Source organism: Punica granatum, chromosome 7 (genome assembly GCF_007655135.1).
Source record: "Punica granatum isolate Tunisia-2019 chromosome 7, ASM765513v2, whole genome shotgun sequence".
Classification (NCBI taxonomy): Eukaryota; Viridiplantae; Streptophyta; class Magnoliopsida; order Myrtales; family Lythraceae; genus Punica; species Punica granatum.
In genome coordinates, this window is record NC_045133.1 from 26,579,950 (window position 1) to 26,591,444 (window position 11,495).

At 37.7% G+C, this 11,495-nt stretch overlaps 1 protein-coding gene across 1 annotated transcript; it reads right to left on the reverse strand.

Annotated features, from left to right (window-relative positions):
- Positions 1–4,530: 4,530 nt before the first annotated feature.
- LOC116213264 (receptor-like protein 33) lies at positions 4,531–8,008 on the reverse strand. The gene is made up of 2 exons (XM_031548137.1): positions 4,896–8,008; positions 4,531–4,775 (listed from the first exon to the last, which is right to left on the reverse strand). Exons 1-2 carry the CDS (start codon positions 7,973–7,975, stop codon positions 4,754–4,756), a joined length of 3,102 nt encoding a protein of 1,033 aa, XP_031403997.1. The 5' UTR covers positions 7,976–8,008; the 3' UTR covers positions 4,531–4,753.
- Between the last annotated feature and the right edge of the window lie 3,487 nt (positions 8,009–11,495).

An 11,495-nucleotide genomic window follows, 5' to 3' on the forward strand; every position in this document is an offset into this window, starting at 1 on the left:
TTTTCGCAGCACACAGAAGGATTATTGTCATAGTCCGTACTTAGTTTATAATTCAAATTGAGCCCATCGGAGGGAGCACTACGTGAACTTTTTGAATGCAAAAGCCATTTACCAAAAAAAAAAAAAGAATGCGAAAGTCAATATCACCGAATTATATTTTCTTTTTTAGCGATTTGTGTGTAATGAAGTTGTGAAATGAGAAATCATTACCAAAAATAAAATTTTAAAAAGAAAATAGAATACTGAAATTAGAGAATCTTGAAGAGGGCAGTTATGGTAGTTTGTGCTTACATTTGAAGGAGGTGACCGGTTCGACCGGCGGGATGATTGGGAATAGGGGAGATTTTACCGGTCAAAATATTTAATATGAGAGATTTAATGAGAAAAATCTGTTTAGATTTGATTGTGATTATTTCAAAAATGTTAACAAAATCCCACTCTTTTCGAAACTATTTTTGTGCTTTGACGAGATTATATGACTGTTTCATCCAAATCTGTCCGTACGCGTGTTTGTGTGATCTTCGATCATATTTTGTCCATTTCAACGTTAAAATGCGAATGTAAAATCTGTAGGAAACCTTTAATATTGCCCAAATCTAAGTATAAATCTTCATCGTGTCTACATGATTTATCTTTCGTTGTTATTTCCTACTAAAGGAAAGGTGAAGCTGTATTTGCCGCGGCGAGATTTTGCCGATGATGTTCTCAAGGATGCATCGATTATATGGCTTTCAAGTGTGACCACCAATAAGTGGAATGACATTACCTAATAGACGTTGATTGCTACCATCTACCAGAAAGTTAGGACACTGTACTTCATATAAAATCTAGGTCCCACCCCGAAAACGAAGAAAATCAATAAGCTAGCTTGGACTACGAATTTTTTAAATTAATTTAATGTCTTCCAAAGCGGTTAATTGCTCTTAGCAATTATCACTCGAAAATTCTATCCCTGCGGTGTTCCAATTTAGATTTCTCTAGAAATAATAATTCTATTTACATTTTCAAATCAGATTAGTTAGGTTGTACGTACTGACGATATTTTAGAAAAGTAATTGCTTCTCTCAGGTAGACTTTTTGTCACTTAATCAGACTTATTATTTGTCAATACATCATTGGCTCCATGATTAGTAATTAACAATCCCCAAAGGTTAAGGAAAAATTAAGGCCGCAAGTGGGCCATATGTTAAATAAGATATGAAATTAAATAAAATATTGTAACCCTACTGGGAGTAGCAATGAGCTGTGAACCAATAATATATATGTATGGGGGCCATGAGTTAATAATAATAGAAAAGGATGTTCATAAGTAAAACATTAAAAATATTAATCCACATATGTAAGCTAGCTAAGTTTTTATTAATTCCTCGCCCGGCCATCGGGATAATATTCACTAACAATTGATTCAAGGGTCATGCCTGTTGAGTACAAATTTTTTTTTGCTGAGAATTGTTTTCTCTGACAAGTTATACATCGAATTCTTGATTAATTATTTCCGAATTTTTAACTTTCAAATGTTGGTGCGAGATCGAGAAAGCTATATTTAATTAACCTTACTTGCAAGCTTTGCACATATTGTAACTCATCTGACCAGGAAATGAGGTACTTCTTATAAGCTGTAAGCTAAGCGTAATTAGCGATAAATTAGATTTCTAACTTATCCATCATCTGGCCAGTGGTTTAGCGCCAACCGATTATATACAACTTGGTTTAATAATATCATATGACCATTCGATATATATATATAAATATAATTGTGTGTATATGTATGCATGATGAGGAGGTCCCTTTCCCCACCACTTTCGATGGAAAATGATTGCACGGTCTCTGTTTATGTCTCCAGGCAACATATATATATATGCTTGCTCCAAGTTGAAAAACAAAAATCATGGCAAAGAAGAAAAGGAGAAAAAAAAGAAGGAAAATTAAAGTAAAACAAAAGGGTTGGATGATTTGGGGATGAAAAAGTTCATGTTAATGTTTTTCTTTGGAACACATCAATCAATGTCTCCTTATATATCCTATCTGTCAAGCATACGAAGAAAGATAGACAATGACAACAATAATTGATGCCCGAAAGTCATGCTAATCATCTTTCGACATTCCCAATATCGCTCACTTATCATCTTCTTCTTGTTTGAGCAAGAGAATTGAGTCGAGTATGCTCCGACAACATTTTATGCTGATGAGTGAAACTGTAGCGATTTATTTATTTTTTAAACTGTTAACCATATGAATGCAAAGTCCATTTAACCATAGATGACGAGGAACTCCTGAACTATTGCGTATTGGTTCACTTAATTTTGGATCAGAAGAAAGGAAATCATCTCAGTAAGTTTAGATGGCCAAGCTTAGCTACTTGTCATGCCATACATTAATTCTACAATCTTGGGAAATGAGGGTGGCATTTGCTGTCAGTAATGGTCGGTAGCAAGCCATTATCGTCGTAGTGGAAACGATTTCAAACCACTAAACCAGGTCGAATGCCGGTATATATTCAATGATCTTACCGTGGTCTTACAGAATGTTTGCGATCCAGAAAACCGAGCCATCAGCCACGGGGGCGATAGTGTTTGTTGGGCTCTCTACGGCCCATTTTTGCCTGGAAATTATCTCGTTCACCAGCCCTTTTAGCTCCCTCCATGTAGGCATGTACGCACAGCTTCAACCATGTACATGTCCATGGCATTTCTTCCTAATTAGCCTCCGAGTCCACGCCATGCGAACTCCACATGATCTTTATCGTGATTAATTATTTGATGACTACCCTAGCTTTGGCATTGTCAGGCAGGTTCGTACTGAAATAGATCGTATAGTCTAATCTTGTTGTGGAGCTGGCATAAGCCGACTGCAGTTGAGCAAAACTTGTACCAAATGGGCCGGAAGCGGTCATTCTTTCCACTCTTCTCAGAAGTTGTGATTGAGTTTGAAAGTTGTGTGGACGATTGGAATAATGTGGAAATGACTCTTATTGGTGAACAAATTAATTTTCATTACGTTGCGAATCTTGTGTTATGAGGTATCAAAAGCGAGTCTGCAGAGTTGCAGTTATCTTTCTGCTGTAAAAAAATCCCGTGATCTAACATGGAGTTTAAGATTCGACTTTCTCCAATGATCTGGTGCACTTTGCCATGCTTCATTTGCACGAAAGAGCAAGTGTAGTGTCACGTCTCATGTCTGCTTGTCTGCACAATTCCTTTCTTGCAATACAAGCGAGAAACAGGGATAACCTAGTCGTAGCACATCAACCAGGAACTCGTGCGAATAGCAGCTGAATCCACAATTTGGCGAATTGGATACAACAGAGAATTTTATACCCTGACACTGTCAACTGGCATGTTGTACTAAAAATGCAGAAAGAAGGTTTGTCTTTATACCCTACTTCTCTGCTTGTTCTGAATAATGGAACTGCCTTGTCCTTTACTCTCTCATTTCGAATTTCCTTGAAAAGATATATGCCTTGATTCAGGTAATTTGTGGCGTGAACTGTGGGAGGCAGCCAAACCAGTGCCAGCTGTTAAGCGCATATTCACTTTCTGCTTATATTATCATCCGTCTTTTGTGCACTTTTAAATTTGTTTCATAGTGTGTTTCTCTGAACTGCTGTTTGCTCATTTGCTGCTGATATTTCGGTTGAGCTGCTTATAAGAAAGAAGATAGTTTGATTGAGGGACAGAGTGCTCTCTGAATCGCGCTTGTGCCTTAAGAACAGTAAATACTCCCATTTTCACCAGAATATAGAACAAACTGTTTGCGAAGCCTGTGTAATCATTTTGATATGGAAATTGTTACTAGCTAGATAAAAAATATTTGGAGTTCCCTCTCATGTCCGCCATGAAAATGAGTTTTCTGGTATATCCACTTTCTCTTTAGTATTAATTGAAGCAAAATGTAAAGGGAAGAAAGGATTGGATTGCTTTACGAGAGATTATTGTTTTCCCAAAAAAAAAAACAAATTGTGGCAGTAGAGCTAGTCATGTTTCCTCCCTCTTCTTTTATTTCCAAAAAGCAAATAAAATCATAGTTTGTAAATCTCTTCGAAATGTGAGAAGATCTTCATTTGGTGACCTTTCGAGTTAAAGGATGGTGCAGGCTAATGCAGGAACAGAGGCAAGGCAGGAGCTTGTGGCGATGCTGAAGGGATCCATAGCTCATGACTGTTGAACGTATCCGTAGGACAATGTGACTCCAGTTCTCGTTCAATGAAAAAGCAAGATTGAGCAGTAAGAGGTTGAATTTAATTTCGGGAGAGCAATCTCAGCTCGAAATTTTGGGATATGAAGAGTGCTGCCTATGTGAGTCTGACTGGCACAACAAAACTTGTAATCTTTGGTTTCCATTTGCTGAGTTGTTCGAAAAGTGTTTCGATCTTTGGCCCCAATTCTTTTACAGTGGTGAGAAAGCACAGCTTTGGCTATAAGTATCGAACATTAGACATTTCAACAGTCTTTGTTGTGTTGATACATAAGAATCTTAATCCTCGTAGATTTGGTTCCTCAATTTTCGATAAGTACCACTCTACTCAAAACAGACGCTTCAAGTTGTATTGATCTCATTCAGATGCTTCATCATTTTACTATGGAGAAATAAAATACACGATTACTGTCATTCCACTTGAAACTGAAAAGAAAAAAATGAAGATGCTTATGGATTGAAGAAGGTGAGCTTTCCACTTGATCATTGATATATTGCCATAACCCTTGGTTGATGGAAGACTCCACGTGCATTGTTTTTTGTTGCTCTTCTTTCAATCTTATTGGCCTTCGGTGCTCCTCCTGTTTAATTTGTGTTTGTTTATGGAAAGGAGAAAAAAATGTTTAGAGTAAATACTATACGCACTTTTTCATTCTTATAAAATCACATGTCATTGTGCCAAATCGGTCATGAATAAGTACCTCGCATGATTTCTTCGAGCCGCGTTTTTCTTCGGCCTATTTGTCTTTCTGCGGCTCTTCTTCTCGACTATTCTCTCCAGCCATCGCTCAACCTTTCTCACTAGCCATTTTGGCTTTCTGGTTTCCAGCATAATGTACCCTGCTGATATCCCAAATGAAATTCCGCATCCATAGCCCATTGCCACTGCCTTCCACTCAATCCAGTGCCCAAATTGCGCCTTCTTTTCTCCATCTTCCCGGGATGTTGGAGGTGGTGATTTCTGGTCGTCAATCCCACATGCTTTTGGCAGGGGATGCCCACAGAGTCCAGGATTCCCATCAAATGAGTGGTTGAATGTGTCGAATTGCGTGCTTCTAGGAACCGGTCCCACGAGCTGGTTATTTGAGAGATTCAACCAGCAGAGCCACGAAAGATCCGCCAATCCTCTAGGGATCTGCCCGTTGAGCTTGTTTGAGGAGAGGTCCAGCCACTCAAGATTCGTCAAGTTCCCCACAGAAGAAGGGATTTTGCCGGTCAATTTGTTATGAGAAAGGTTGAGTCCCTTGAGTGCCTTCAAATCTCCTACTAACTCTGGGATATCTCCTTCGAAGATGTTCCTTGATAAGTCGATGGTCGTAAACACTGACAGAATTCTCACCAACTCAATGGAGTATCCTTTGATGACTACCGTAACGGAATCTTGATAGGTTTCCCGGGTGTAAGCTGGAATGGTTCCCCTAGTACCATTTACCCACATGTATTGTGAAGCGCTTCTTGCTTTATCCTTCATGGCTATGAAGTTTGCAATGTACTTAGCCGGAAGATGACCATAAAAGCTGTTGTCAGAGAGGTCAAAAATATGCAACTTCGGGAAAGGATGATTATTCTTCCTGGAGCTGTTAATCAGACCACGAAAGTTGTTGGATCTCAGGTTGAGCACTTGCAAATTCGAAAGAGTGTCCAACCAATAAGGGAAGCCATCCTCCAACTCATTTTCACTGAGATCTAATACTTCCAAATTCTTGCAATTCACCAAAGATCGTGGCAGAGTACCTTCAAGTCGATTTTGACTCAACCGAATAGTCCTCAAGTTGTTCCCCGAGAAAAATATCTCTGGTATCCGACCAACAAGCTTATTTGCTCCGAGGTCCAACACTGATGCAGTTAAATTTATGAAACAGTGAGGAATGGAACCGGTTAAGCTATTATTAGAGAGGTTCACCACGTCTAGCAGAGTGGCGTTGCAGAGCTGATGAGGAATGTCTCCACTAAACTTATTGTTTGCAACGAAATAGAACCAAACAGTGGGCGGTGGAATCGGAAGTGGGCCGTCAAAATTGTTATTGGCTAGGTCAACCAACCCAACATTTGAATTTCGGAAGGAGACTAACTGTCCAGAAAATTGGTTGTTGGAGAGGTATAAGACTTCAAGCTGCGGAGGGAGGGGAATTTCATTAATGACCCCATGAAACATGTTTGATTGCAAATCTAGGTGCTCCAATGCCTGGGTAGCATTCAACAACCAGTGTGGGAAAGTGTCATGTATTTCATTGTAACTGACACGAAATCTCTGCAAGCTCATACAGTTTGCTAAAGATCGCGGCAGTGGACCTTGTAATTGATTGTCGACCAAATGCAAATTGAAGAGATTGCTTAAATTTCCCAAGCATCTCGGGATGGTGCCGTTGAGTCGGTTATCTGAGAGGACTAGACCGTTTAGTGAACTCAGTTGGCAGATTGAGGATGGGATCTCTCCGAAGAAATTATTAGAAGAGAGATCCAAGTCTGTCAGCGTGTTGCTCCACACTCTCCCAAACCATTCAGGAATTGGACCATTGATCTTGTTTCCAGAAAGATCCAGCAATTCCAGCTCTTCTAAAGAACTCAAGAAATATGGGAACTCAGTCAAGTTGACGCCATCCAGTGTCAACGATTTGAGCCTCGGGAAGGAAAAATTCCCATTGTTTGGAAGCATTACATTGAAGTTCCCCCCAAGCTGAAGGTACTCAAGATTCTTTAGCCTTGCAAACATATCAAAGTCAACGGTACCACTGAGGTTGATACCACCGAGGACCAAGAAAGAGAGGCGGTCAAGGTTTCCAAGTGTTGGTGGTACCGATCCAGTAAATTCGCTGTCTGAGAAGTCCAAATATTCCAAGGTTGTGAGATTCCCCACTGAATTAGGAATTGGTCCGTGGAACTTTGTATTTGATAGATCCAAGCGGACGAGAGGGCTACTACTCCAATTTGTTTGGGGGAGAGCACCCTTTAGATGATAATTATCAGAAAGAGAGAGAATGCGGAGGTTTGGGAGATGGAAGATGTTAATTGGGAATGTCCCTTGCAGAAGACAATATTCAAGACTCAAAGAAGTCAGAGTGGAAGAGAGATTCGTGAAGGAGGTGAGAGAAACTCTAGACATGTCTATATAATCAAGAGCAAGTTCTCTCAGCTGAGTGAGATTACTAATAAACCTTCTGAAACTGCGATCCTCTTCTACTGTTAGGCAGAATGAAATTTGACCTGACTGAGTGTCCAATAGGATGTAGCCACTAGAGAGATCGAGTGAAATTAGGCTGGAAAGGTTATGAGATATCATCTCCAAAGGAATGATCCCCGAAAAGAAAGAAACAGAGAGATTGAGATGGGTCAATCCTGTAAGTATACCAAACCTCGATGAAATTTGTGAGCCAGTGAAATTGTTACCGGCGAGATTCAGCCGCTGAAGATTCCGGAGCGAGAAGAGAGTGTTGTTGGAATGGAGGGTTCCTTGAAGCCAACTGCAACTGAGGTCGAGGCCGATCACGTAATCTTTTGACATGTGGCATGTGACCCCATCCCATGAGCAGCAATCGGTGCCCTTCTGCCATGAGACCGTCTTCGGATATGAAGTGTTGGCCGAACCGAGATCGTCACAGTAACGTGCAGAGGCATACCATGAGATGGTAAATGATTGACTGAACTGGAGCAGGGCATCGCACTCACTGGCATGGCTTGGGTGTTGGGACGAATAAGGGGATGATGTATTGACGAATAAGGGCATCGCACTCAAGAAAGAGAGGAAGCTGAGGAAGAGGAAGACCCAAACATCTCTCGTCATATTGTCTCGTTAGTAAGACTGAATGATGATGAAATGTTGTGTTGGGATGGAACGAATTCCATCATTTCATCCCTTAAATAGAAATAGTCTCTCGTTTCCTTTGACGCGCTGCTCCTTTACCATTATTTGGATCCGAAGGAAAAAGAAAACGGAGGGGAGAGGAAATTTGTATAGAAATTAGATGAAAACTCGTGCGTTGCACGGACGATTAATAAGGAATTTGACAATAGAAATCTTGAAATATCATGAATTATTTGTATTGTTAATTTATACTCGAGCAAATATTTTATAAAAACAATCATTATCGAAAAAATTAGTTTGAAATAGAAATTAGTTTAAAAAATTCATTCTACAAATTAAAATTCAATCAAAGAATAAGAATCCATATCCATAGCCATATATATAAGTAAAATTGACTCCTACATCATTAAATGCTTCCTCATTAATAAAACAAAATTATTAAAGTAAATCATTTAAAAGATTAATAGAGATGATTTGAAATAATTCATATATTTCATGTCATTTTTTATTATAATTTATGAACTTATTGTAATATAAAAATAAAAATTAAATATTTGAAGTAAGGATGTCATAAAATTTTATTTTTTAAAAACATGTATTCAAATTTGTGTAAACATGTAATATACAACAATTAAATAAATACGCAATTCATAGTAATTGATTATGTTGAAAATATTTATCAAACCATTCAAAATTAGTCTAAATTTATAATATATATGTGCGTAAATTAAAATGAACACACACACACACACACACACATATATATTCAATGCAAATGATATAAACTACATAGAAATTAATTAATTATATATGGAATTTATAAAAAATTTATGATTCTATAAAAGAAAAATTTATGACAAAGGGTTATGAACTTAAGATCATAAAAAAAATAAAACTAAAACATAAAAATACGGATATCCTAAACAATGTTTTAAAAAGGATAAAACAAATTTTTATCCTAATTACAAACTTAATTTATTCGACAGATCTATATTAACAATTAATTTAAAATATGACACATATTAATTATAATAATTAATTTCAAATTTTTATTATATAATAATTAACTTACTCTAATTTATAATAAAAAGCTATCGAAGATTATTATTTGCAAATTAAAATCGATAATTAAAAAATTTTTATTTTTAATAAGAGAATTTGTTTTTCAAAATATAAATTATTACAATAATAATTGATATAGAGATATATATATTTATGAAAAATTAACTAGTGCAACTCACGGGACAAAAAAATTGGTAAATAAATAAAACTAGTAAAAGCTAATGGAGAATATATTTTTATTAAATTATGAAATAAGAATAAAAAAGAAATATTCAAGGTATATAAATTAGAAAAGTCTTGCCATTACAAAAGTCTATAATGGAACTTTAACAAAGATCCCGTCGAGCGATCAATATCGAACCAATCAAATCTCGAATAAAGTTCATTCAACAAATCAAAGTTGAATCAAGAAAAAGAAAATTTTGGAGAAGATTATTAAACCAATCAAAATATCAAAGCAATTAGTTTGAAATTTGCATTAAAAAATTCTATCTATGAATCAAAATTCAACAAATCGCGCGCACGTCTGGGAGAACTTAAATGGCCTAACCCTCGAAACCGTGACATCATCTGCACAACTCCATCACCTCGCGACCGACATCAACAACGAAAACCTAGTTGCCAACTATTCCTATGGACCTCAGGAACCATAGTGCAACGCTTTAGCTCGGTGAGGATGGTTGGTGGTTTCGCCCTCACTCACACCTTGGGACTGCGCCCTGGCGCCTGGCAACCTAAATATCACGCTACAACCAGAGAGTGGATCGCGAATTCCAAGCGAAACAACATGTAATACATCTTCTCTTTTTTACATCCCGAACTTTTACTTTTACTTCCAGTACATATACTATATATCAACTCATAACATCCACCATATCATGATGGCTTTCAGTCATTGGACCACTTGAAATGGAAATTAAACTTCAATCATACAGCTCAGAAATTTCCGATCGGCTTTCTAGTTGATGAATCGTGGACAAGTGCATTTATTGTCCCGGGGGGGGGGGGGGGGGGGGGGGGGGGGGGGGGGGGGGGTTCGCGTTTTGCCGTGAGATCACTTTCACGGTGCAAATCGCAGGTACTTATCAGATATAGACACAGTACTCTCCAGAGGAATCTCAAGTTGCAACCAATGAATTGTATACTTTGAATGGAAACGCGAGAAGGCGACTGTTACTAGAACGGTGGCCACAGACTACACAGACTACATATAGATAAATTGCAAGACCAAGAAGAGGGCCAAAGAGGGACTCGACTTAAATTTGTATTCCATTTCTAAGAATGAGACAGTATGCACAGCTTGTTGGAAGGTTCCATGAGAATAAATGAGACAGAGATATATAGTTGGCATATGCAGAAAATTATGTATGGTAAAGAGATTTAAGAATATCATTGTCTTGGAAAATTAGCTTCTCTCTTTGCTTCTTATTATGCAGAAATTTCTTCGATAACTGAAAGGATGGAACTAATTAGACCAAAAGCATTGACTTGACTATTAAAAGTCCTTCATGACTGTGACGGACTACATGAGTGCGATCGCCATGGGCATGGCCTGCGGGATATCTTTATCAATGCCCCGATGACCATTTAATGCCGAAGGGACAAGTGCCCGAGAAAAGACGTTTATCAATCGATGAGCCCAACTTGGTCTCGCTAAACCATGCACAATAGCATTGACTAGATTTTTGTCCCGTGCATAACAGGGCATTTTATGATCAGATGTTTCATTTATTGATACTTCTCTCCGGTATTAATCAGGAATTTTATTAGTAACAAAATTAGGTTGATTGTTAGATTAAGCAAATGTTAATTGGAATCTTTTTTTTTTTAACTTTATGTAGGACGAATAAAAATTTAAGAACTCTTAACTACAAGTTACTTCATAATAAAGTTTACTTATCAATCTGAATATATATGTCAGCATGATTTGTTAAATCTCAAATGAGTCAATATAAAATTTTTAACTGGAGGTGCTCATTTGTTTCTTCCATTCCTTCATATATATTTATCTTGAACTAAGCATACTGTAAATTCGTACATAAGAATCTTAATAATGGTGTCCCTTATAAGGGGTACCCTTCTACTTCTCTCTTCTCCTTCTTTTGCCCTTTCTGCATGGAAAGCTCAAAGCTGGAAGCTTTCTGCAGATCTGATGAATTTCACTGTGTAATCTTTTTGAATTTCAAAAGCTACTGTTTGAGCGTTTGTTTGTCTGTTTGTCTGCAGAGAGTGGATAAGGTGAAACTGTGGGCGTCAAAACGGGGACTCCATGCAGGGTGTGAGGATTAAAGGATGCACTTGACAGTTCTGACCTTTGAAAGTCGCGAGCTTTTAACTTTTGGGTATAAGAATCTGGCGATTATTTGGTGTGAATCAACGGGCATGCAATCTAATATGATATTGAGTTCTTCTAAATATAAGAATGATCGTCAATAGT